Source organism: Haemaphysalis longicornis, unplaced genomic scaffold (genome assembly GCF_048455015.1).
Source record: "Haemaphysalis longicornis isolate Haplotype H1 unplaced genomic scaffold, Haemaphysalis longicornis Haplotype H1 scaffold_8, whole genome shotgun sequence".
NCBI lineage: Eukaryota > Metazoa > Arthropoda > Arachnida > Ixodida > Ixodidae > Haemaphysalis > Haemaphysalis longicornis.
In genome coordinates this window covers 180,195,565-180,222,628 of record NW_027526445.1, presented here as the reverse complement: position 1 = coordinate 180,222,628, position 27,064 = coordinate 180,195,565, and the positions used below count along the sequence as shown (strand labels likewise).

The following is a 27,064-nucleotide window of genomic DNA, read 5'->3' as shown; positions in this document are numbered from 1 at the left end:
AAGCTCCGGAGCAATTTTGATTACCTGGGGATGTTTAAGAAGCGCCGAAATCCTGAACACGTTTGACCATTATCGCTTTTCCCCGTCATCAGAAAAGGGCCAACTTGCAGATGCCCAGCGGTGCGAAGCCGAATCGATTTCGTGAAGAGGCCCGCACTCATGACTTCAGCTGCTTTCCGTTCCTGGGTCCTCTGATGACGGCGAAGCGCTTGACACCCGACTTCCCATTCTTGGCACAGCAAAGCACGTTCACACACTCGTCAAGTTGGCAGGGGAATTCGCGCAGCACTACGTCTGCGAACTGGATGAAAAGGCGGAAACGCCTATGGCGCTTGACCACGTAATGGTGGCACCTGAGTGTTCCAGTCTCCCCAGCGTCGAAAAAGCGGCGGCACTACTGCCGCCTGGCGGGCACACCACACCTACACGCGTGGCAGCGGACAAACGCGCGCTGAGCGATAAGCCGTCATCGTGCGCCGTGATTTGTCAACAAGCATAACGCTGCCTTTTGCACACTGGCATTATACAGGAGGCTATGGCACGGGTTGCGGAATGGTGCAGCCGTAGAATTAAGCTGATGTGCACGAGCGCGAAACCAGGCAGCTGTCGCTGCACTTTCGTCTGCCGTGGAAGGCCACTCTTTGCCTCTACCCAGCGGCTAAAAAGTTATGAACAATGAAAAGGTCCCGAATCGACAACTATGACGATATGAAATCACCAACCGTAGTCCGGACGGTGGGGGGGTGCGGGAGGGGGACGTAAACCCCAGCTCTGAGGAGCATTCTACGCGTCAAGCGAGGCGAGTGACTCGCTTCTCTTTTTCCGTGTGCTTTACGAAAGCCACGCCTGGTTCAGTGGTTCGTAGCGTTTACCTTTACATTTGATCGTTCGGTGTGTACCAATGCGCAGTGTAGGCATTTCTGTAGCCGTGCGTGTAGTGTGAAGGGTGTGGGCACTTCCGGTAAGCGCGTGTCAAAGCTTACGCTATTGATAAATATATAAGCAAAAGTGCTACTTGCCTCTGTTAATTCAGCCAACACCGGCTCGCCGCCCCACAGAACGACGAACCTGACGCGAGATAAGTCAGGCTGTGTTACGCGTTGTTTCTTGTCTAAATACCTGGCCTACACAAACCTCATAAGACCTAAATTAGAGTATGCTTGCACAGTTTGGGATCCGTACACCAAAATAAATATTAACAATCTCGATAAAATACAAAGAAGAGCTGTACGTTTCAGCTATTCAAAATATAACCACCTTTATTCCGTATTTAAACTAATCAACACGAATAACATCCAAACTCTTGAACTAACGCGCAAATTTCTTCGCTTAAAATTTCTACACCAATTGATCAATAAAAAGCTCGGATTAGATAGTAGTTTGTATGTAAATCCAGTTTCAACCAGAACTCGTTACACCCATGAGAAATCTCCAACCCCATTTTTTGCTAGAAGTAACATTTTCGAGCTTTCATTTTTTCCCCGAATTATTGAAAATGGAATTTGTTGCCCGCTTCTGAACTTTCTTCTGTTGAATCCTTCGAAGCATATTTAACCCAGATGCCACTGTGCTGAGCTGGCGCCTCGCCCTTGTTAAATGCATTGTTTTTGTTTTGTTTTTATCTTATCTTTATACCTTGTCTTATTCCTTACACAATGCGACTCACGTATTTTGTATTCTGTACGTTTCTTGTCCAATCCTGCTTGGGCTGGCAACCATCCAGTATGTACTAAATAAAATAAAATAACCGCAGCTGTGCTAGGCGGAGATAATCGGAAAGCACTGAGTCGGCCCTCAGTCTCGTGGAAGTCTACCGCTTGTAGCGAAGGCCACAATCTGGCCTTTCCGCTTTTCTCACGTCCTTAATTCAACACGCAGCGCGAAGGATGACTTATTATTGTTGGGTAATAATTTTTTCTCTCCTTGACTTCTGTCGAGCTATTTCGAACTCTTTTAATAAAGCGAAGCTCTATATGACTACGCGAAAGAGAAATCCTGCAGTCAAGAGCCCTTTGTAGAAGGTGTGGAGCCGTCCCAGCCATGGTTGACACTAATTATATGTAGGGCACCTGACACAACACGATAAAAACGCTCCCCAGAAATCTACAGACGGCAAGCTCCACTCCACCCGTCATTCGTTTTATCTGACGAGCCCGTGTTTTCAGTCAAGCACGTTTTAAACTATCTTTAAGAGACCAAGTTTTTTCAGCTGGTTCTCTATGGCCCATTATCATAACCTCGCCGTACACACCAGAAAAGTTACTTTCCTTTATCCCGCTTCATGTTTCGATGTCACTTTTACTGCCTATTTTAATTAGTTCACTTCATACGTCCCACTACTCGTTATAAATAAACTTGTTTTGGCCCTCTTTGCCCGCTGCTGGCCTTGCGAACCATCAACAAACAAGAAAAATCTGGCCGTGCTGTGTACGCAGAAACTCCCCCGGTGCAACCCTATGGGCATGAACGAAGAAACAAACCAGGTTAGAGAAGAGTTACATGTAAGGGAAGATAGACTGGACGGGTTTAAGCATGGCGTATAGCTACACTCTCGCATTTAGCGACACTGTAGTAACAGGGAACGGCGCAACGGAGGGAGCGAAATACAGTAACCACTCGTTATAACAAAACCACTTTGCTCAAAATATCGCTTTATTCGAAATTTTTCTAGTCCCAAACTAAACGCATGCATTTTAGGCCGCATTACTCGAAGCGCGCGAACAGGTTGACCCTCTTTGAGCAAAGTGTCGACCGGAGGCTTTGCCGAGCGCCAGCGACCCAATGGAGAGTCAGGCTGTCATATGGGGCCAACGCAAGCTTATGTTTCCCCGGCAATTTTCTCTAACCGCTCATGCTCGATTCGCGCTATCCGACTATAAACAAGCGAACCAAATTTTAAAAGGTTAATGAATTTGGTTCCGAGACATTGGCCGATGACGTGGATGGGACGTTGTGTGAACACGGACACTCGAACCGTATTTGTGGCAGTGCCGTCGACAACGCGGCGCCGAAAAACTCTTTATTTTGAAGCTTCAAGGCTGCACACCTCAGGAAAAAAATTTCCCAATGATGCGAACAATCGGCAAGTGCTTTTCCTAATGAACAATTGTCCCAGCCACGGGAAGATCGACAACGTCAAAGTGCTCGCTTTACTGTAACCGATGGATCAGGGCATCATTGAAACCACCCGGAGGCTGTACCGCAAGTCTCTTTCGCAGCGCATGCTGCCATCGTATGACGTCAGTAAGAGGTACAACATTGATTTGATCAGCGCGATCCACTTACTTAACTTTTCGTGAAAGAACTCCCACCTTTAAAAGTCGCCAACTGCTTTGCGCACGTCGGCTTCTTCCGCACCATTGCCAGCGACCGTGACGATGACCAGCCGGACGGTGACAGGACTTGCAGTGATCTCCAAGAGGCTGTTCATAAAATTGCTAGCCAAGAGTGGAAGTTGACGTCGAGACGTTTGCGTTTGCGGACGCTGCAGCTCCCGTGGTAGCACCAGCGATGGATGTGCAAATAATTGACGCTTGTTGGTGGCCCCAACGAGGACGAAGAGCCGGCGGACGAAGAGCCACCTATCGTGGCAACTATGGCGCATACGCAAAAGTGCTTACGCCGGCTGCGAAATAAAGTTGAATGTGTGGGTGCCGATCACAGCCTCATGCAATGCTTGGTTAAATTGACGCAGGAGTGCTATTGCCATAGGTCGGAAAAACAGAAAGAACTCACTCAAACTCAATCACATTTTTTTTATTTACGCTGTACTCAATCAAACTCAGACTCAAATAGTTCGTCTGTTCACAAAATCACTCGTACTCACTCATCAAATACTCATTTGTAATCGTACTCACTTGTACTCAAACTCATTTGTCCTCACGAGTACTGAATCTGTACTCATGAGTACTCAATCTGTACTCATGAGTACTCACTCTGCACTCGTGAGTACTCAATGAGAACTACTGCTCATGAGTACTACTCTTGAGTACTACTCAGTCTGCACTCACGAGTACTACTCATTCTGCACTCATGAGTACTCAATCAGTACTCATGAGTACTCAATTTGTCTTACTCACGAATAATAAACTTATCTGCACTGTTAGCTAGGTCGTAGCTTGAAGAAAGACTACCGTATAAACCGGAATATAGGTCGAGTTTTTTTCCAAAAAAATCCGCACAAAAGTCACCCCTCGTCTTATATAGCGGTCATTGGCAGAATGTAAATCGTTGTCTGGCAACAATGTGCAAGCGCAGTCCGTCGCCATTGCCATTCGTGTCGGACTGCTCTCTCGCACTATCATGCTTTTATTTGATTTCGCTTTTCTCTAGTTTTTCGTCTTTTACTCGTTTATTGTGCGTGCGTGCGTACATTTCTGTACGTCTCTGTTCCGAGATGAGTGGCGGCAGTTGATGCCAGTTCACCGCGGCGTTTAAGCTGACGGCGATTGAGTCACCGAGCAGAATGGGAATATGGCGGCGCAACGCCAGTTAGGCGTTTCGGAGAAAAGTGTGCGGTACTGGCGGAGCCAGAAAGCTAAGCTGTGCGCGTGCAACCCCCGAAACTGATCGTTCCGTGGACGACAAGCGGTCTACCCCGAGTTGGAGAACAAAGTGGCGGACTTCGTCCGGGAACTTCGCTCGCGATCGCTCCGGAGGCCATGCGCGGACCGGCTCCGCGAACTGTACAATGAGTGGATAGCCGGCGACAACAAAAAGACCTATACGGGTCGGTTGCGACCGTGTCAAGCTGGGTGTCCTCCTCTTGGCAGTCGCTGCCCGACGACATGGTTACACGAGCGTTCAGGAAGTGCTTCATCAGCAACGCGCCTGATGGTATGGAAGATGACTGCTAAGCAGTCATCCTTGGACGACTCTGAGAGCTCAGGCGAGTGACTTCGGCAGGCATAGTGACTGGCAGTGACGGACGGGCGTCGAAAATAAATATAGACATTGTGATTGCGCTTCTGTGCCGAATTATTTTTTTTGTGAACTTTTCCCACCTCAGAGTAGGGGGTAGACCTATAATCCGGTTTATACGGTAAGTAGAAAAAATAAATTGTTTAATTGATTAGAAAAACACAGATTACATATAAATCAGGACAGAGGAAGAAAACGTCTGACGCGGTGCACTGTCGTTGGTCGACTTACTGTGCGAAGGCAAGTACACTGTACATGTGAGAAAGCGAAATGGAACATAAGCACTCCCGTTGCGCCTGGCGTCTCGTCTTGTTCTCAGGCCGGGTCGGGCTTGCCGGGTCGGGCTTGTCGGTGCGGCCGTGGCCGTAAACTGCGTTTCGTCCGTTTTCGTTTCCGGGCGTGCTGATACGTATCCTAATCGTGCTCTGAACCGAAATGCGCCTGCACCCAGGCACAATGAAGCGTTCGCGTAGATTGACGTCCGTTCGTATCCAGATCACTGACCGCTTGTTCATAGATGCTCGATGCTGGCGTTTATTTTTTGTTGTTCCAGATACTAGAAACTTCGTGAAGATGGTGTTCGTCTCGTTGAGTTTCGGTGAATTTCCAATCTGCTTGATTTTATCGTGTGCGTGCCGTGGGATTCACTTCGTCAGACCTGAACTTGACAGTGTTTACGGCGTTGCGTTGGTTGCGCCGCTTCCGTCGGCGATTGTGTTCGTGTAACTCGTCGCGTGCTTGATGCATGTGGGGGCGTAGACGTCTGGTTTGTCCGGTGGCGAGCTGCGCTGTGTAGGGATGGCATAGTTCGGCGCGTTGAGGACGTTGCTTGAATTGACGCGTGCGTTGCGTATGGTGCGGGAGCCGTTTGGCTTTTCGTTTAGTGTGCGGCAGCGGGGCGTTTTCGTAGGGTGGCATGGCTGATTGGTCAAAGACGTTGCGGCTCCGTGCTCGCAGTCGCCGTGGTTGTTTCGGAAGTGAAACCGTTGTGGTGGGGAAGCGGGCGTAGTTCGTGCCGTCCGTTCGGTCCCACATTCCTCGGCGTCGCAAGCGTGACTTCATCGTCAGGGCATTCGATGCTTCGTCTGGATCGGGTTCATTCGTTGCCGTTCTTGCCGTGTCCGTGACGTCGCTCAAGACCTCGTCTTTTGCCCGTTGTTTCGAGAATGCTATAATCGCTATCTCTCCCATACAAGCAGGCTCCGTTTATCGCGAGTCCGCTTGCTCGCGGTTGCGTCCTCTTGTACGAAATGGTGTTTGTCGTGTGAGTCTCGATCGGAGCGCGGGTGCCGGTGATCTTGTTAATTCTGGCTCGGACATGCCGCATGCGCTGGCCGTGTCGTTGCTCGTTGACGGACCTACTTGCACGAGTGTCATGTCGTTCGTCCGCTGGACTCGGGCGAGAGCAGAGGGTGTCGGAGAGCTCGTACTTTCCGGTAGGGTTGAACCGCGTGCGCTGGGTCTTTTGTTGCTTGTGGCCAGGTGATTTCTGCGGTCGTAAAATTCGCTGGCCAAATCCGGATAGCACCAGCAGTGGGAGCGGAGGATGTCGCGAACAGCAGTTTCCCCCGTGTGTGCTGGCTTGGTGGCGTTCCGTGCGTTGTGCATTTCGTTCACCGTGGTCAGCTCCACTGGTTCAAGTTGGATCTCGTTCGTCACTTCGGGTGCGTTTCGTGTGCTGTGCGTCTCGTTTTATCTAGGAAACTCCCCTATAATTGGGGTGCGGTCGTTCGCCACGTATGGTGCATTTCGGGCGCCGTGCGTCTTGCTCGCTTGTAGTGGCCATATCCACCAATCCGGATGCGATGTCGTGGGTTGCGTGGACCCGCGCCGGGACAGCACGTGCGGAAAATGTACGTACCGGCTCCGTTGCGTTCCGTGCTCTCAGCGTTCCGTTCGTGTACGTCTGTACCGGAAGAGCGTGTGCCAGGAACGTGGTGCCTTCTGGCTCGTGCGCGCTGCGTACGTTGCGCGTCTCGTTGCTCGTCGCTGGAATGACCTGCGCGTAGGTGATGTAGCTCGTGGGTGATGTAGCAGAGCAACGTGTGTTCGTGATCTCGCCAGAAATGCACTGACCTTCGATGCGTCTCTGTAATCGTGGCGATTACCTGGGAAAGGTCCGGTGAGCACGCAAATCAATTTTGCATGCGTCGTCTCGTTCATGTGCGTTCCGTCGTGCATTCTGCCTGTGCCCAGATCTTGTGCAGTCCAGGCACCGTGGAAAACGTGCGGCCGACTCTCGCCAGTTGTCTCAGAAAACTTTCTCATTCATCACGCAGCCTTCTGCTCTCAAACAGCGCCGCTTGCAGGGTCCTCGGCCGTTTGTTGTCGGAGGCAGCCTGAAGTAGCGTTGGCACATTCGTTCGTTTGGAGAGATGGCGACGTTCTTCGTTGTCCTCTAGAAGACGCAAGATGATGTCGTCCTTACGGCCAGAGCAGGGTAGCCCTCGTAATCGTAGTGCGCTCACGAACTGCTGTGTCTTCGTAGAGCATAGGACGTAGCGTTCCGTTGAAGTCAGCACTGTGTCGACCACCGCTGGCGTGGAGTGCGTCGGTGCCCCATGTCTGCGTGCTGCACTCTCGTAGTAGTGCTGCGGTCCGTCCAGGTTGTTCGTCCGTTCGTCCTCCCGTGGCCTTAAATCATTATCCTGTCGACTGCAACATCTTAGCTAGGTCGTGGCTCAAATGAAAGGCTAAACAGAAAAAAAATAAAATGTTTAACTAATTAGAAATACTGAGATTACATATACATCAGGACAGAGGAGCCCGAGAAGAAAACGTCTTACACGGTGCATTGTCGTAGGGCTTCCCACTGCGCGAAGGCACGTACACGGGAGAGAGCGAAACGGGACGTACGCACTCGCGTTTTGAATCGCGGGCTGAATCGCGGCTGAATCGCGGGGCCGTTGGCCAGTTGTAGAGAGGGCGCATTATGTACATGAAGCTACTTAACGGCGACCCCAGTAGCTCCCATGTGTACAGCGGGGCGTGATATTAAGTTGCAATAATGAATTATCTTTATGACGGACACAGACAGACAGACTGACAGGCCAACATTGTCGCGCTCAAGTGGCCAAAGAACGACTATCGTCTTTAAAACCATCTGGAAAGAGACGCTGCCGCCGCTGTTCCGAATTCTGCGAACATTGCGCAACCGTACCCCTCGCAACCGCCGCCAGCCCGCAAAGTAAGAGATAAACAGAAAGACGAAAACTGGCTAGCGCGCGAAAAGACAAAGAGGGAGGTCCCACCGCGAAAAAGGGACACGAAGGGCGCTACGCGTCGTGTTTATTTCCGCTAACAGCTAGGCCAAAATCCACACGGGTCTGATCTTACTCACTAATTTTTCTATGCGTGTGTGTGCGGTTAACCAGAGCACCCGACACAAATTTGCTGCACCTGGCGACGCGCGGATGGTGGGCCCGATTCGCGCCTCTGTCAGCCAGCCCGCGGCAGACGTGCCGCAACTGGCGGCACACGGCGCCGCCGAGTCTACTCTTCTTTTCCCATCGAGACGGCCGCACCAAATCATGCTTGGGACGACCGGCCCGCAAAAGACGCGCAGCGACGAGTAGGCTCTGGAGACGGCGCCGCTGAGTCGCCTCCCCTTTCCCATTCCTGGCTCGGCTGACGCAATCACTTCGCCTCCATTCGCCGGATTCAAACTGCGGCCAGTGATAGTCCTGATAGGAAAGATTCGAACTGCACGCGGCGGCAGCGGAACTCGGGGGGTATAAAACCAGCCCTGAAGCAGCGGCTGTGCGGCGGCATTTCATCGGAGGCACTGAGTTGAGAAGTGCCTTTGTGCGAGCCATGTAACGCTCTTGCTACCTTTGTATATATCGTATATGAATGCAGCTTAAAATCACCGTCGGCTTGACAACTTCATCGCTCTCCTCTGCGCCGCGTCGATGGCGGACTGAGCAGGACAACGTCGCAACATCTATGCATCTGTATTGTTAACCTGTGGCTTTTGTATCTATGTTGTACAACGCGCCCCTTATGTAACACCCCCCTGTGGGGTCTTTAAGGAAATAAAGTGAAGTGAATCGAAAAGTGGTGACTGAGCTAGAATGGCCCAGTCCCAACAGTGTGTGTGTGTGTGTACGGGGGGGGGGGGGGGCGTGGGGAGGGTATCGGTTGCAGTCGATGGCCGCAGGGCACCCAGTTGCTGCCGGTACTTGGCAGCCGTTACAGCAGCGTAGAACTGCTCTGGCGTGCTTTGTGTACTCGAGAACAAAGTTTGTAGACGCGTTTTAAAGCAAAGCTTTTTACCTCTACCCCCCAAGGGTTCTTTCGCGACCGTTGGTGTCACCAGAAAACTCCAGCGAACAATAAAATAATTTACTGGCACCGCCGGGAATCGAACCTGGAACTAACAGACTAACAAAGCGAGAGCCCGTCGTCTTACCGATTCAGCTACGAGCCCACGCGAAGACGTGGAATACAGGTGGTGTACTCATCAAGCACATCTACGGATTTACCCGCTGCGTTCTCGCTGAATGCCACGTGAAACTGTCACGCGACCACTCACGCCCATCTAGCGGCCCTGTGCGCAGCTTGCTCATATGCTAAGAGTTACAAAAATTAAAGCAAGCTCACACCAGTGCATAGCATCTGACTTCTAGTACGCCAATGTGCTAAAACCTGTGGCCTCCAGTGTTCACGGAAAAAATCACAGCTCCTTGTCGTCCGCACTCACGCCAAATCAAGTAATACATTCAAATACTCCTTGATGGCCAGGCCATCACTCCAAGCCCCAGCGTCAACATCCTGGGCCTACATCTCGAGGCTAACACCAAGAGTGACGTCGCCTTGCAGCGCTTAAAAAACAGCACACACATGATCAGGCGAGTTGCCACCAAGAAGCGAGGCCTAAAATAATCCGGTACCTTTCGATTAATTGAAGCTTTTGTCCTCTCGAGAGTCGCTTACGTCAATTCCCTGTCTTCTTCTCGACAAGGAAGACTAAATAATGATAAGAAAGGTGGTCGAGCAGACCATTGGTCGTCTCATGAGTGCGTCCACATAGAGACTGCTTAGAACGGGGCTCCACAACATGGTGGAAGAGTTGATAGAAGGCCATCTTTCTAACCAGAAGGTCCGACTCAGAACTGCGGTGGGTAACCGCATGCTTCACCAGATTGGCTGGGCAGCCCAGAATGTCACTCCGCTTGACGTACTACCAGACTCTTGGCGTCCAAAACTAAAGATGCTTCCTTTGCTTAGAAATATGAACCCCTCACATGACGAGGGTCACCGAAAAGCACGGGCTCAAGCGCTAAACACCACCCTCGGTGGGGTTCATGCAGTTATCTAAGCAGACGCCTCCAAACATCGAGGGCAGCAATACGCCATCATCGTGGCTACCTACAGAACCAACCTCCTTGCGTGTACCTCGCTTAGGACCCAAGAAATGACTACAGCAGAAGAGGCAGCCATCACCTTGGCTCTCACTCAACCAGGGGTTTGGAGGGTGGTCACCGATTCCAAGCAAGCCTACTGGAATCACCAGTCGAGTTTTGTGTCCTGACCTGCACTGCGCGTGCTAAAAAACCACTCCCCAAACGGTTCCATACAGCTCATCTGGACACCCCTCACGCTTCAAAGGAGGGCAACAAATATGTCCACCCAACAAGCGTGCGCTTTTACTTCCCGTGCTATGGAGCTGCACGAGGACAGTCACCCGCAAGTCACGTTCAGGGAGATCACCCAGCATTATCACCTTCTGAGACAGACCGTACCTTCGCCTTACCCTGACCTTTCCAGAGAACAACAAACTACCCTACGGCTCATACAATCCGGGCTCCTTCCCACAGTCTACGCGTCTTCACTTAATGTATCCGAATGGCTACGACGCTGAATGTAAATTTTACTCAGAAGTAGGAACACTCCATCCCGTGATCGGAGTGTGCGACTTTAGTCCTGAGCACCCTCCTCTCTTTCCGTCAACTACCCAACCAGAGCAATGGGAGATGCTCCTGCCCAGGCCCTCTCTACCTACCCAGCTTCAGCGGGTGGACAGAACACAGTGTGCGCGGAATGAATATGGGCCCCACAGAATAAGGAATCACTCCCCACGGCTGCACTCTGGGCCGTTCAGAAATCCGAACAAAAGTATTTCTTCCGCCTCCTCCCTCTTCTCTGCCGCAAATTTCGTCACCTCCGTCCGCGGCGCAGAGACGGAGAAGTCAGCTCGTCTAACACCGGGTTGGAGCTTACTTTAATTTTATAGAAAAAGTTTCCACTCTTGTGCTACACCAATACAACTCAACCAAACACCGTTCATGCATCATGCATTGATTTAACCTTACCAAAAATATCTCTTTGAAGTAATAGTGTGGTTAAGTACATTTCACTTCTCTCTGGTATTACTATTTGTAACGCGATGTGAGTGAATTTAAGTGACGTCGCATGGGTAATCGTTATGGGTGCCAGTTACAGCTTTGCTTTCCAACCACATTCACGGGGTGGATTGGCGCGATTTTTTTTCGAAGGTGTGATAGCTTGCACTGACGTCACTGTATTGCCTTGTTGGTGGGTTGGTTGCACAGTGGAAATCTGCAGCTTTTATCTCGAGCAACGCGGATGAAGCGACAGCGATCGATCAAAAAGTGCGGTGACGTCCTTATGTGCAATCCACATGTTTTACGAGACGTTCCAAGATGCGAGCTTAAGCGACAATCCCGGCGTCTGGCGTTGGCGTTCATCAATTCAAAACAATTCCTTCATGAGGCCTCTCACAGTGCGAGCTTAAACTCGGCGGTATAGTTGCTAGCGAGGGGTGGTTGCCCCGCCTGTAAACAGTAGTGAAGGTAGGGGAATAACAACCACCGAAATTCACCATCACCGTCAGCGCCCTCATTACATGGTGGCATAAACGAGAAGCGGCGAATCGGGTTGCCACTCGAAAGTAAAGCCATTCGAAAGCAAAACGCTCCTCCAGCGGCAAGATGACAGAGCTCTTCGACAAAATATGCGAGGCTAAACAAGGCGCCGCACGCGTTGAACTGGATATTATGATGTCAGATTCACAACTCACAAACGTGCTTAGGTGTACACGGATATTTTATTTCCATTTCTGGGGCAAATTTCACCGCCGCGCCTGTACGCCGTAGTGCACGGTGGGGCTATATGCTCACTTGTAAATGGCACTACACGAGACCATATTACTAGCGAACCTGAGCAAAATGTTTCAAAACGGGAACATAATAAAACCATATGGGCGCACGTACATCAGCCAAACTGTCGCTTGAATATGCACAGCGAACGTTACAAACCACGCAGTCGGTTTGACGCGAGTTACGTAAATTAACTGCGACTGTTGAAATGAGCGGTTCGGCTCACGAAACGACTACACAGCGTGACATGCGTCTACGAAACTTCTGAAGACCGAAAAAGAGGGACTTCAGTACGCCTAGTTCGTGCGTTGTTAGCAGCCTCCACCGCCTCTCTCCTAAAACAATTGGAATGGAGCAAGCGCAATGAAGCCACCACGCGTTCACAGGCCGCGTCAACAAAAATATCTGCGGCAGTCAACAAGTCCCATCAGAGAAGAGCAACTGCGACCGCGTTTCCCGCCGGGCCCTCACCCCCTCCTTTTTCCCTCTTCACCGTGACCCCTTTGCGAGCGACCACCGAGAAACGCTTACAGCGCCAAACAGGGACCGGGAAAGGAGGGAGGTGCAGTTTTCGTTGTCTAATTTTACCATCCTTGACAGTTAAGCTGCACAGCAGCACTGCTAAATGTTTGCGACTCGTACACGCGCGTCAGGACTCGAGCTCGTGATAAAACTTGTTTGCACTACTTTACGCAGGAGAGCATATACTCATGAATACACAGTACTCATGCGTACACAGTATTCATGAGTATTGTACTCATGAGTGCTGTGTGCTCATGAGTACTGTGTACTCATGAGTGCTGTGTACTCATGAGTACTGTGTACTCATGAGTACTCATACTCATTAGTGCTCAAACTCGTGAGTACTCATACTCAGGAATACTGTACTCATGAGTACTCATATTCATGAGTAGTGTACTCATGAGTACTGTACTCACGAGTAGTGGATTTACCCCTGTACTCACTCGTAATCGTAATCACTGTTTTTTTCTGGGTGTGTGATCACTCATCATCGTACTCACTCGTGAGTTTGAGTACAAATGAGTACAAATGAGTGTACTCACGAGTGAGTACGCCGAACTATGGCTATTGCCACGTAAGAACATGAATCAATCAAAACTCACCGCCATTTTTCACATGAATAAAACTTTTGCTTCACTGAATACATTGTGTTTTGATTACTCGCAGTTGTGGCGCAATTAAAGATACACTTTATATTTTCTAGAGTGGTCGCTTATAATGAAATACCGCTTATAGCGAAATTTCTCGGCGTCTTTGCGACTTAGTTATTAGAATTGATTGATTGAGTGTAGGGTTTAACGTGCTGACGCAACGCAGGCGATGAGGCGCGCCGTAGTGGAGAGCTCCGGATTAATTTTGACCACCTGGCGATCTTTAACGTGCACCAAAATCTCTCACAAATGGGTGTTTGTGCTTTTCGCCTCCATCATAGAAACGGCCGCCGCGGCCGGGAATCGAACCCGCGACCTCGTGCTCAGCAGCGCAACGCCTTAGCCACTGAGCCACTGGGGCGAGAATCGAACCCGTGACCTCGTGCTCAGCAGCGCAACGCCTTAGCCACTGAGCCACCGGGGCCAGTACTTCGTTATTATGAGGGATTACTGTATTTGTAAACCACGGCCACACATTACGACTTCGCTGGTTAAACATCTGTACCCAGTGCTTGGAAGCATTTTCTTCCATTCGGCTTTCTTTCTTCACTTCAGCGATGTTATGTGTATTGCTGAAAGAAGTCACAAAGATCATATCTTGTGCATTTTCCTGATTTTTCTCATTGAAATTTTTTGCCCCTTTGTGATGGATGAATTTTATTTCAGTTGTGTGTGGATTTATTGCCAAAATAATCAAAATTCAAGATACACAATCTCTTGCGGGTTATTTTATTCGTTGTTCGAAGCAATATATTTTGTACGCGCATTACTCTACGCCTCATAATGGTTTCATTGCCTGTGTCAACCTATACCAAAGCAGCATTTGGCAGAGAAACTGCCCAGTTATTCTGGGTATAAAAAAAGCATTTATTCACCCCAAATTTTACCCACTATGCTTCTGTACGCGGGTAACGTGCACACGGGCTGTTTTCTCTCTTTTTTATTCAGTTTTCTCTTTTAATCTCAACTACTGGTTAGAAACGCTTATCTGTGGTCGGCTTTTCTATCGGGGCTCACGGACCGTGCCCATAAACAGGCGGCACCCGCTGCTCGTCCTCGTAGCGAGCATGCAGTGATCAAGTCTGGACACCCCAGTGGTGTTCAAACGCGCCATTAATAAAGCATTAACGTAAGGCAAACTCATTCAATGTTAAAGGTTGAAATGGGATGCATCATGATATTGTGATTTTCGTATGGGCACCGTAAAATAGCGGTTTCTTCCCCTCGAACAACACTTGGCTTGCTGTCAGCCATTTTGTTGTGTTTCCAATCCCCATTCCTCATCCCAACTCGTCTACGACCGTGTCGGAAGTTTCCGTTCAACTTTTTTCCATTCTTTTAGCTTATATTTTTGTTCATTTGCGCGTCGTGACTTTCCGCGACGTCGAAATTTCGTACTCGTAGGGGCCTTTCATAGGAGGATTTGTTTTGCCAGAGGTGAATCGATACCTCCCAATAGAGAACGATAACAATAAACAGAACCAGGCAGTACCGAATAAGTCAAGTCCTCCTTGCGGTTCCACAGTCTTCTCCAACGAGTAAATAGCGGCGTGAAAGTATGTGTCCGTAACAAGTGTCTAGGTCGTGCCGCAATTTTAAATACCACTACGAAACCAAAATACGAGCTTACATCCCATGTGGGATAGAAAGATTTTAAATCCTTCATAATAGAAGGCAATCATACTTGCACGTTTATCCAGTGCGCTTAATTTTTTTCAGACCCAGAAACTTTTGCAGCGGCCTAGAACATTTTTACGGAGAATCTAAAGTGCACGACTTTGGCTAAGAGTTGAGGCCACGGTTAGGTCATTCCAATGTCGGACAGTGGGTTTTTGTGTAAAGCGCCACAGATTGCTGGGCGTTCGTTTATTGTCGCGTTTTGACTTTCAGGGCCGTCGTATTCTCGTACTCCTGGTGGTCTTTCGTTGGGGCCTCTGTTTTACCAGCGGTGAATTGATATCTACCTATAGTGAACGATAACAATAAACAGAACCAGGCAGTGCCAAATTGAAATACACAAAGCTAGTATGCCGTGCACCACCTTTATCTAACATTGCTCTATTAAAAATTCGCTTCGCCTAGATCGGTAAGAGCACGCTCGGGAATATCGCTACTTACGACATGGAGAATAATGCTGATAGGCGATACAGGAGGGGCAACATCAGACAAACCGTGTAGTTTTAAAGCACACACAAAGCCTTTATTCAATGTTTCAGGACGCGGGTAAAGTAAAGAAGGTGCAAGCACAAGGGTGTGTGTCTGCACCGACAATGGAAAGTGAGTACACAAGGAAGCATGCCGAACGTTTCACTTGCCCCCCTGTTGTCCAGCACCTGTCATCTTCCGCGGAAAGGCCAACCGGCGCGGGCTGGGACGTGGCGTATCCGGGCGCTTGTTGGCCGCCGCGGGCTTCTTGGGAGGAGTTGTGGTTCTTTTCTTGAGCTTCCGCTTCACAGCTCGCCGTCCAGTTTTAGCTCCCTGCGGTAGGGCTATCTTCTTCTTCTTCTTCTTTTCCTCCTCTTTCTTTTTACCCCCTTTTTTCTTCTTTTCATCGCTTGCCTTCTTGTGGATTCCTTTGGTCTTTGATCTGGTGTTGAAAGACGGCCCGTCGCCCTCAGGTGCCGGCTTGGTCAAATCGCGCATGTCTCCTTCCCCCGATGATGACGTCCCAGCCGCCGCATCGGAATCCGACGCCGGTTGAACCGCGGCCGCGCCGTCAGTATCTGTTGCTGCTTTGCTGTGCTCGCCTTTCTTGCCTCTTTTTTTCATGTCGACGCTTCTCGCGATGACTGCAAAGTCGGCGTTATGCCGATAGTGACTGCAGGCTCCGGTCAGAGTAGATTCTTCGGAGTTCACCAAACCTAGCTGCAGAGACGAAATCGTAATGGCGATCGTCGGCTAGGAGGGGATCGTGCGTCTCTGCGCTTCATTTTCTTTGTTGTTGGTTTTCTTCGCGCCTGTGCACACCATAGCTAAAGTAGGGGATTTTCCGTGACCGCTTTGTTCTTAGCTGCAGTTGGCGTGCAACACACTAACTGTTTCAAAGTCTTTTGAGAGCTTTTCGAGGTCCGTCGGAAACGTCAGGGTGGTGGGACCGAGGCTCACGATGTAGTTGGCCACCCGCAGCAGTATCCGGTGGACTGTACTTTCAAACAAGTCGAACCGGCTGCCCAGTGCACGCACGTTTGTTTTGTTGGCAGCATACTTGCAGATAGCAAAGCAAAACATTTTTCTCCAGCATTACTGTTCTAACTTATGCACACGCAGCCATCATGCATACGCGATCATTGGGTGGCACGTTAAAATGCAGTATGCTTTCAATTCCCACTAAACAAGGTGCAAGAGATTTAGCTGGCTCATACATACACACTACAACCACCATGCAAAAGACAGGACAGGTTGTAAATAAATACGCACACGGCAGTGTTTCTATCATGTCACAATTTGGTGTGACCAATTTGTAGTGCTAGTCACCAGTTACACTTTGTCAGCCAAGTCCCCCCTGCCAACTTTCTTGGCCTAATGGCGCACAAAAAAGGGGCTTTGAGTACTTTCAGTTCGCTCAGCTATGAATTTATTTAGTCATTGACAATCTGATTGACTAACAGCTGATCGACAAACTGATTGACATTACTAAATGGGTACATGACATCTTATCTACCTGGTTAAAAGAAAGAAAACGGCATGTAAGGTACAAAATGAACAGACAGCGGGAAAAGAGGTAAAATCAGTTATTCCATACAAAGACAGAAAACACAAACTCCGTCTGTGGGAAAACGAAATACCAGCGCACAAAGGGAACAAAAAACACGCGCACGTACGTGCATTCATTGAGACACGAGGCGGCAAAATACGCTAGACAAAATTACAAAAGCAAATTCTAGAGATAACATGCAAATCAGCATTGTATACACGCGGTCTGATGGGTGATGTAAGCAATGTGGAAAGCTTGCGCGATTGACATGACAATAGAAACAACCCGTGCAACAAATTGATACCGCTTATGCTCATTCACCAAATAAATGTCACAATGTGACATTCCGCTGATTTGGCTGGGACGCCACTGTGTCCACTTGACGGCCACAGAGGAAACGCAGCGAACCCGAGAATCAGCTTGCTCACCGCAGCCCTCGACATTCTGAAGTGCCTGCGAAACTGAATGAGAACTGTTCGCGCTTCAATTTGCTTACTAGCTCGTACTGTGTCTTTCCTCGGCATCGGAATACTGGCGAACGACGGTCACGATGAAGCCCACAACTTTCGGCCTCTTCGCGGGTACGCGGAAGAAAACCTCGAAGGCGCGCTCATATGCCCCTTCCATACAGTCGTCGTCCGAGCTAGAGTCCTCGCTACTGGAGTCCGAGCTTGAGCTGCTCGACTCGTACTCGCTCTCCTCCAGCAGCAACAGGGCGAGCGCAACTCGGCGAGCAGCAGCTGTGCTTCGCTAACTTCGCTCAACTCCGGAGGGCATCCGCGACGAAGTGGACGCCATGGCTGAGGTAGAGAGGCATGGAGGAAAGAAACTTTCCTCCATGCAGAGAGGGCTCAGGGCGAGCACTGGCCGGAAGTGCAGACAGTGGCGACGATGGCGACGTCACGCGGCAAAAGTACGCGCCCGTGTAAGTTCCGGCCGACTCCGACGATTTCGGCGGAGCAACTTTTCTTGCTTCACAAAGCGATCTTGGCTGTGACGGCGCTCTCGATCTGCCATTGGAACAGCATTTGGTTGCTCCCGATCTGCCATTGGAATGCGTCTGCTCCAGACAGAGCAGAAAAGTTGCTCCGAATGTGCTGCGGATCCTCCATTGGAATTCAACGTAGGATTGGACTGGCCTGGACTGGACCTGGCTGGACTGGACTGGATTGAATTGGATTGGAAGAAATTTTAGCAGCAGTGCGCCTGATAATCATACAACCAGGAAACCTAAGAATAACAAGCTAAACCTCACCTCACGCTACGTATATCCTGGCATAGGCGAGCTAAGTAACTGCTAATTTTTGGGGGAATGACTTGAACACTAAAATTGTCCGGACGTTTCCTGCTAAGAATTTCCCATAAAAAAGTTGGCTGTGCCGTAAGCTTACTCGCCCGCATGAAAATATGTATGCTACTCTGATCATAGATATCTTCACTTTAGAATGACAAAGCTCGAGACCTCCACCATGCTACCGAATAAACAAATTGAGAATGTGACACTGCCGCCTTATCGCCTAACCAAACAAACACCCACAAAAGCAAGTGTTTTGGAAAACAAATGTCCCGGTGTTAGAACCATGACTACAGGAGTAGACGACAGGAGACGCCGAGATTCCGAGTCCCTGGGGCTTTCGCCCGTAATAGGATTTGTTGCTTCTCATTTGCACAGCAAGGGTGATATTTGTTGTAAATGTTCTATTAGGGGATGCACGCGGGCATTAGCAAAAGGGAAAGATCACGGCCAACATACCTCATCCGTTCCTTTGGCGAAAGCACGAGCAGCTCCGCGACGACCCTGTCCACGTTCAGTACGCATGTCGGAGTTCACATCCAGTTCTTGTAACATGATAGCTGTAGCTTTGCGATGGACCTTTTCTGGTGCGGCGCGTGGCCCTACAGTCCCAGTGGGTATTTTCTGTGGTCCGGTGTGTAGCCAGGATGAAGTCCATGTACTAACATGGTTCTTCATCAGGGCCTATGTAAACAGATTCTGGGCTTCAGCATGCGATGCGGTGGATATTAAGCGAGAAACAAGAACTGGGCATCCCTTCTATAACATAAACATTAAAGCATGTCTATAGTGAGGACGAAGGCAGAATAAAAAAAACCGGCACCAATCGACGCTGTGAAAGTGGTTTGATAGCAAAGCTCTAAACGACACTCACAAGAATCGCCCATGCGACGTCAGTTGAATTCACACGTGGCTCTACCAAGACTGAAACAAGTGATTCTGCCTGCCGTTACCTAGAATTCGCAGGGGAGGTGACTCGAACGCAGAAGCGTCGGTCACGGCCTGGTTAGAGCGGCGGAAGCTTCCGCTGTAGCCCGTACATGCGCCGGCAGAAAGAAAACGGCGAGGAGCGTCTATCGAAGGATAGACAGCGCAACCTGGCCATCCTTATGTGCTAGCTCAGAGCTACATAACCACGCGACACAAGCGCGAACACCAAAACAGTTCCACATGCGAGCTTAGTGATTCATATTTACACCGATTTAAACTAGTCAGTTTAGTAAGTTTGAGAATTGCGAGAAACCTTAGGGAACTCTTGTAATCGCTGTTTATGAAATCCAGTGGCTGCTTTCGGCTTTCGTAATACCTTTTAAACAACAACCGTATTGGTATTCACCCATTTAGAAACGGAGTCCCATTTGTGGCAAACACAGTGCAAATGGTGATGTCTGTTTAGCGGCAAGATGACTGCATGTGGTTTCGACATTTTGTTTTCGGGCCCTCAAAACCAATCTTTAACATATCTTTGCGTACGACCACTTAATTCCATGGTGTCCGGGTTACCGAGGAGGTGCTGTAGAATAATCTAATCAAGCCGTGCTAAGGAAGCGCGCAAGGACGCGATGCAGAGCCTAAACAGGCCCAGTACAACCGTCGCTAAAGCAGACGACAGAGCCGGGTCTCGCCAATGCGCCCGGTGGCGTGAGCGCGCGGGGAACACTGAGTAAATTACCAGCGTCATCTACAAGATGATCCGTGATTGAAAACAACCCTTCCCTCCGCAACCGGTCTGGGAGTTTGTTGTCCCGCACGCAACGGAAGAACCGTTGGCTGGTAGAGGTAGAAAGCGTTGCTTTAAAATATAGTACAAGTATAGTAAAGTACAGTGACGGCACAGTGTAGTATAATGCAATTAGCCGGGTTGTATTTACTGCTATCCCAAATTCCATTCTCTTATGGCGACGCATTACATACTACAATACAGGGCAAGCAGCAATAAACAACGCTCGCCGTTTCTTACAGCCTCTCATGCTTATACACGCAGACCGACACACGCAGGCGCTCCACAGGGGTTATAAAATGACTGCAGGTTTCGGGCTGCTGTGAAAATGCAGAGCGCGGGTAAAGGTAGAACGATCGTAAGTAACCAGACGAGCGAAGCCAAAAAAGGCGCCTCGCCTCCGAGATTTAATTACCTCTCCATGGTTATTTGGACTTGCATTTCGAGCGAGAAAATTGAAAGCAGACGGCATAGAAACTTTTGAATCAAGCTATGTGAACGAAGGTTCATATTGCATTAAAGCGGAAAACACCAAAGGCTCCCGTCGGACGCAGGGAACTGAAGAGCAACCGTGTCTTTTTAGTTAGGAAGACGGGGCTGTAAGGTTCTTTCCAAGAGCTAAATCGTATTCTCGTTCTTCGCGGTCGAGTGGTACAATACAATAACTAATGCGATTTATTGTTTCCGACTGCGTTTTAAAAAATAATTGTTGCAGAATTTGCTGTGCTCCATACAACTTGAACTTAACTTTGTATCTCGGTTTCAAGTTTACAAACTCGACCTTATTAGTTTATTCGCGCTTTTCTAAAGCATAAATCTTGTTCAACGTGTTTAGATGAGGTAAGATACGTTTTTTCCAAAAAAGAACAAGAAGTAAACTACTTCTGAAGTAGATGCAATATTTGAAGCTCAGGGTTGATACGACTGTACTTCTATGAATGCGTATGAACGTCCCGTAAGTGTGGGTGATAACTCCTCCTCGCAATTCCACAGTCTTCTTAACTACTACCTTCATGTATAGTGTTTGTAATAATTGTCTAGGTCATGCCGCAATTTTAAAGACCACAACGAAATTAAAACCCAAGTTTACTTCTCGAATGAGCCAGAAAGGTTTTACTCCAGAAATGTAACGAAACAACATTTCTATCTTTCATAAAAGAAGGTAATCACGCTTGAACGTCTACCCTGTGCGTTTAATTTCTTCAGACCCATAAACTTTTGGCGTAGCCTAGAACATTTGTACAGATAGACTAATGCGCACGACTTTGGCTAAGAGTTAAGACCATGGTTCGGTCATTCCAATGTTGGACAATAGATTTTTTGTGTAAATAACCACATATCGCTTTCGCATTGATGACACTTTTTCTATTCTTCCCCCTTATGTGCGCGTTTATTTTCACGTCGTGACTTTCAGGCCGTCGAAACCTTTTACTCGTACTCCTAGGGGCCTTTAGTAGGGGCGTTTTTTTACCAGAGGTCAATCGATACCTGCCTATAGTGAACGATAACGATAACAAGAACGAGGCAGTACCAAATAATAGTACACAACGCTAGCAGGCCATACACCATCTCGGTCTAGCATAGCTCTGTGGAAAATTCGCTGCGCCTACTTCGCTAAGAGCACACCCGGAAATATCGTTACTTAAGACATGGAGAAAAACTCGGACAGGCGATACAGGAGGGGAAGCTTCAGCGGCAGCATGTAGTTTTGAAGTGCACACAAAGCCTTTATTCATGGTTCGAGGACGCGGGTGAGGAAAAGAAGGTGCGAGCCGAAGATCGTCTGTGTCCGCACAGACAAGGGAAAAGGCTTGCAGTAGGAAGCGAGCAAAACGATCACTTGCCACCCGGTTCTCCACCACCTGACATCTCCCGTCGAAAGTCATACCGGCGCAGGCAGGGACGTGGCGTATCCGCGCGCTTCTTGGCCCCCCTGGGCTTCATGGGAGGAGTAGTGATGTCTTTCAGAGCTTCCGCTTGACAGCTCGCCGAGCCGCTTTGCCTTCCTGCGGCGGGGCTTCCTTCTATTTCTTGTTTTCCTCCTTCTGCTCCTTCTTTACTCCTTCTTTCTCCTTCTTATCATTTGCCTTGTTGAGGATACCTTTGATCCTGGATCTGGTATTGAAACACGGAGCGTCGCTCTCGGGTGCTGTCTTCGTCGAAGCGGGCATGTCGCCGTCCCCCGATGATGACGCCCCAACAGCCGCGTCTGAATCCGAGGGGGTTAGGTCCGGTGCCGCGCCGTCACGCTTGGTTGGTCCTTTGCTGTCAGCGCCTTTCTGGCCTGTTTTCTTCATGTCAATGCTGGTCCCGCTGACTGCGAAGTCGGCACCGCGCGAACGCTTCACACCAGCCGATGTTGCCCGATCATGACGGCAGGCTCCCTTCCCAGAAGACTCGTCGCGGCTCACCAAACCTAGCTGCAGAGACCAAATAGTAATGGCGATCGCCGGCTACGAGATCGTGCTTCTCGGCGCTTCATTTTCTTTGCTAGTGGTTTTCTTTGCTGTTGGTTTCGCGCCTGTGCACACTATGGCAATAGTCGGGGACTTTCGCTGACCGTGTTGCCCTCAGCTGCAGTCGGCGTGCATAACTCTTATTTTATTTTTGAGGCTCAAGTATTCTTATTATTTCGAGGGCGGTTTTCACTGCGCAGTGAACTGCCTGTTTTCGATGGCGTCAAATGCAACGGCAGTTTACATCTGACATTTGGAACCGGCATGGGCTCCTATCTCCAGCATTACCAGCGAAAATAAAAGGCTTGATAAGAAAGCCGACTTCAGAGCAATTATAGTGTCTGCATAAGCAAGAATGCTGGTTTAGGGCTGCCTTTTTGTTTCTCCGCGCGCTTTTACAAGCGACTATTTCGTATCTTTTGATTACCAAGATAATTTTCAGAAGGCTGGAAGACAAACAATGCATTCATAAGAAATTGTTTTGGGGGCGTGGCTACTCTTTTAAGCACACATTGGCCCCTAAGCGCACCCCTCGGTCAATGATACACAAAAAAGAAACGTCGCCAATGCATGCAACAGAAAACTCAAGAATCAAGATTATTCAACAAACACGTGTCCCTCGAAATGGTCGCAATGTGACGTCTAGCGAAGTTGCGCCTTTCGTAGAGTTTCATAATAATACACACTACAGGGAAATCTGTCGCTGCAGTCAGGGGCCGCCGTGCGTGGCGCCATTGCCGCTGGCGACATTCCTTGGCTACTTCGCTCAGCTTGCCATATGGCTTTTTTTTTTGTCTCAAAAGCAAAATCAACCAAAAAGGGTAACATTTTTTTCTTGTTGATCGTGCATCAAGATTATACAGAATACACGGACCGATCATGGAGAAGTACAATAGTATACCTTAATTTGGGAACCTTGCATCGATGTACCTTTAGATCATTCCTATGTGAATTTGTGCAGTGCAGAAAAATAGTCGTTTGGTTTCGTTCTTTTTTCAGATTTTGCTCTTTGAAGCTTTGAGGTTGTAGCGGGCGCACGTTCAGCGACGTTTGGATGCAGTTTTCATGTTGGAAAGCTTTTGAGCTTCCCTGGACTATCTTAAAAAATAGTTGGTAATTTTTTATATGTAGACTAGAACGCAGCTTGTCCGAACCAAATCCTGCGCTTCGAAGTATCCACAAATTAGTATTATTGAGGCTGGAAATAAATATAGTTCTGACTGTAACAGCGATCTATATTGACAACACCAGAAAAAGAGTGGCTACGAACTTGAAAGAGGAAAGCCGCTCACTGTGATTGTGTGCAGATTACGATCGGAGGCGTAAAAAAAACCAGCCCCAAAGAAAACAAAGTGTAGGGAAGCACGATCCCTTTGTATGGGGCCATTATCATTGGCATTTTGCCCTGCAGCTACCCTTGGTGGCCTCAACAAAGCCACTGGGGACGACGGTTGCCGTACCCTTCGCAGAAGATAGGAGTGAGTGAACGTTTCGCGTGGTTTCGACTTACAATTCAGCAACGTCAACGTCGGTATGAAGAAAAGAGCCAAGAAAGGCGGCGGAAGCCAAGGAGAAACCAAACCTGACGATACAGCGCTGACGCTACTCACTGCGGATTCTGCTGGTGCCTATGCTGGACCTTCATCGCAAGAAAACTGTGACATAGGCAGCGTTGGCAACAGAGTGCCACACCGGGACGGGCCGAGCGACAACACCAGGTCCAAGAGGAAGAGCGCACTGAAGCAGGTGGAGCAGGACAAAGGAGCTGCCCAAGCGCCTCTGAAGGAAGGCAACGATGGTCAGCGAACTGTGAAGTGGCTCCTAGAACAAGGCAGCACCACTCCGCCCAAGAAGCCCGGCACTGCCAAAATGCGCCAGGGCACTCCGTACCCCAAAGGACTTCGTGAGGCCGAGCTACCAGATGTGCCTGCTGCTGGGGAACCAGAATGAGACTGTCGGCTCGAACGCACGTAAAAGACCTTAATCAGAGACCGTCCCTTCTAACCCATCATCTTTTCCCTCGTCGCCAACACTTCAAAAAGTCCCCCGCATTTCCCCGAGGGGGAGAATGTGAAAGTGCGAATGCACGGTTGTCGGCCCGCTTGCGGCGCTTGCGCTCGGCACCCGCAGCCCACCGCCTCGCCGCCTTCTCTTCCATCTCTTCCATCGGGTTTGTAGTATCACGTGTACACCACGCAGTTATCAAGCCGCTATAACGCCGCTGAATCGCCAACGCAACGCCGCTGACGACGTAGTTTGAATGCGTTAAAGATATAAGGAGCGTTCCTAACTCTGAAATCAGCGTGGCTTCCGTGGCTTATAAAAAGTCGTGAGACACCCGATCAAATGCTTTCGCAAGGTCAATTTGGATAAGGGCCACCTGTTCAACCGAATCAGACACGCATTCCAATATAGAACGAGCAATATGTATATTCGTTTGAATACTTCTGTTCCGAATACCGCACGTTTGGTGAGAACCAACTAAACTAGAAATTACGTGTTGAAGACGGTTAGATAAAACTTTGGCGAATATTTTATAGTCAACATTGCAGAGAGAGATTGGCCGATAGCCCTCTACAGATCTCAGCTTGTGTTCATCCGCAGTTTTTGGTATTAACACTGTGTGCCCTAAGTAAAAGGTAGGGGGCAAAACACCGTGATCGTATGCGGCTATGAATATGTCCAAGAGGACTGGAGCGAGGATATCAGAAAACTTCTGATAAAATTCCCCGCTCAGTCCATCCGGTCCAGGGGTCTTGTTTGTCTTAAGCGAAGAGATGGCAATCTTAACCTCTTCCAGTGTAATAGGGCCGGAAACCCCGGCACACTCATCATCCGCAAGCCTTGGAAGTGCCCCAATGAGAGAATGAAAGCCACGCTCTTGACCCACGACATTGGACCCACCAAATAACCTGCTGTAATGAGCATGGAATGCACCGGCAATATCAGCTGAGTCAGTATACCTAGTACCATTATAATTAATCTCAATTATCTCCTTTGCAAGAGCCGATTGGCGCTCATCACACAGCGAACGGCGAGTGGGATAACTGTCATAAAACCTTCGTGTTCTGGACCGAATTAATGCACCGTGGTATTTTTCAGTAACATATTGCTGCAATTGTCCTTTAGTTACGCCAATTTCATCTATACTTGATCCAGGCATTGCTGCCTCCAGTTCGTGAAGGTCCACCAGTGTACGGGAAAGTTCACGAACAAGAAAGCGTTTTAGAAACGCAAGACGAGCTGACTCTTCTATAGCCAAGTTTCGCACCTCTTGCTTAAAAAGATTTTGGAAGCGGCTAATGTAGGTGATGTGCTATATAGAGGCATTCAGCTTTGCTACAAGAATTGCACTACACAACTTGTCGTCAATCGCATCCTCTCGAAGCCAGTTCAGATCAGATCGTCTGTTAGACAGGGCTGTCCTCTATCGCCGCTACTGTTTTCACTGTACATAGAGCCTCTTTGTGTTAGCATACAAAAGAGTCAAAGAGTACGTGGTTTTTCGTTAGCGTCATGGGAAGTTAAAGTTCTTGCGTATGCTGATGACATTGCCTATTTTTGTGTTGACAAGCGTAGTGTTCACGAAGCCCTTGCATTGACTAAGGAGTTTTGTGACGTGTCTGGAGCGGTCATGAATATGGAGAAAACTAAGGGGTTTTGGCTTGGCCTGTGGGGAACCAAACCTTCCAAATTTGCAGGTATTAATTGGGACAGCACACCGCTTGAGTACCTTGGCGTGCCTTTGCACCAAATAAGGAACTCAGGACCACACTGGTCTTCAGCACTCACGCATGTCAAGCGTGCCTCGCAGGCATGGATGGGGCGAGAACTTTCTGTATTTGCCCGTGCGCAAGTCTGCAATGTCTTCTTGGTAGCAAAGCTTGTTTATGTGCTTCAGGTACTGCACTGTGCGCGGGCGAAAGTCCAGGCTCTACACAGAGTGTTTGCTACCTTCGTGTGGGGATGTGAATGGGAGCCAATGCGCAGAGATAATTTGTTTCTTCCTTTACGGTCTGGTGGTGTTGGGTTAATGCATTTGTTTGTGCACCAACTTGTGTCTCGGTTTTTCTTCTACAAGTCGGCGGAGCATCCATTTTTACGTACTGTAATTCAAGAGCGCATAAGTTACCATAAGCGTGCCTCGCAGGCATGGATGGGGCGAGAACTTTCTGTATTTGCCCGTGCGCAAGTCTGCAATGTCTTCTTGGTAGCAAAGCTTGTTTATGTGCTTCAGGTACTGCACTGTGCGCGGGCGAAAGTCCAGGCTCTACACAGAGTGTTTGCTACCTTCGTGTGGGGATCTGAATGGGAGCCAATGCGCAGAGATAATTTGTTTCTTCCTTTACGGTCTGGTGGTGTTGGGTTAATGCATTTGTTTGTGCACCAACTTGTGTCTCGGTTTTTCTTCTACAAGTCGGCGGAGCATCCATTTTTACGTACTGTAATTCAAGAGCGCATAAGTTACCATTTGCCGTTTCTCCTTGTTTCTACTGGTGAGGTCAACCAAAAGCCGCCATGGGGTTTTCTAAAAGAAGTTGTAGATACTTTTCATTTCCTTACTGCGCGGTTTTCTCTGGAGTACCTGTTTAGTCTTTCAAGGACAGCTATGACGAACACTTTAATTCATAATCTATTCCCCGTGCCTCTTTATCGCCAGCCATACTTGCGGGACCATACGAATAAT

General features: G+C 49.0%; 1 protein-coding gene across 1 annotated transcript; it reads right to left on the bottom strand.

Moving 5' to 3' along the window:
• Window positions 1-16,219: 16,219 nt before the first annotated feature.
• LOC144148597 (uncharacterized) lies at window positions 16,220-22,218 on the bottom strand. Its single transcript, XM_077680110.1, has 4 exons — window positions 22,023-22,218; window positions 17,414-17,647; window positions 17,229-17,379; window positions 16,220-16,418 (listed from the first exon to the last, which is right to left on the bottom strand). The coding sequence occupies exons 1-4, from the start codon at window positions 22,216-22,218 to the stop codon at window positions 16,220-16,222; spliced, it is 780 nt and encodes a 259-aa protein (XP_077536236.1).
• Window positions 22,219-27,064: the final 4,846 nt, after the last annotated feature.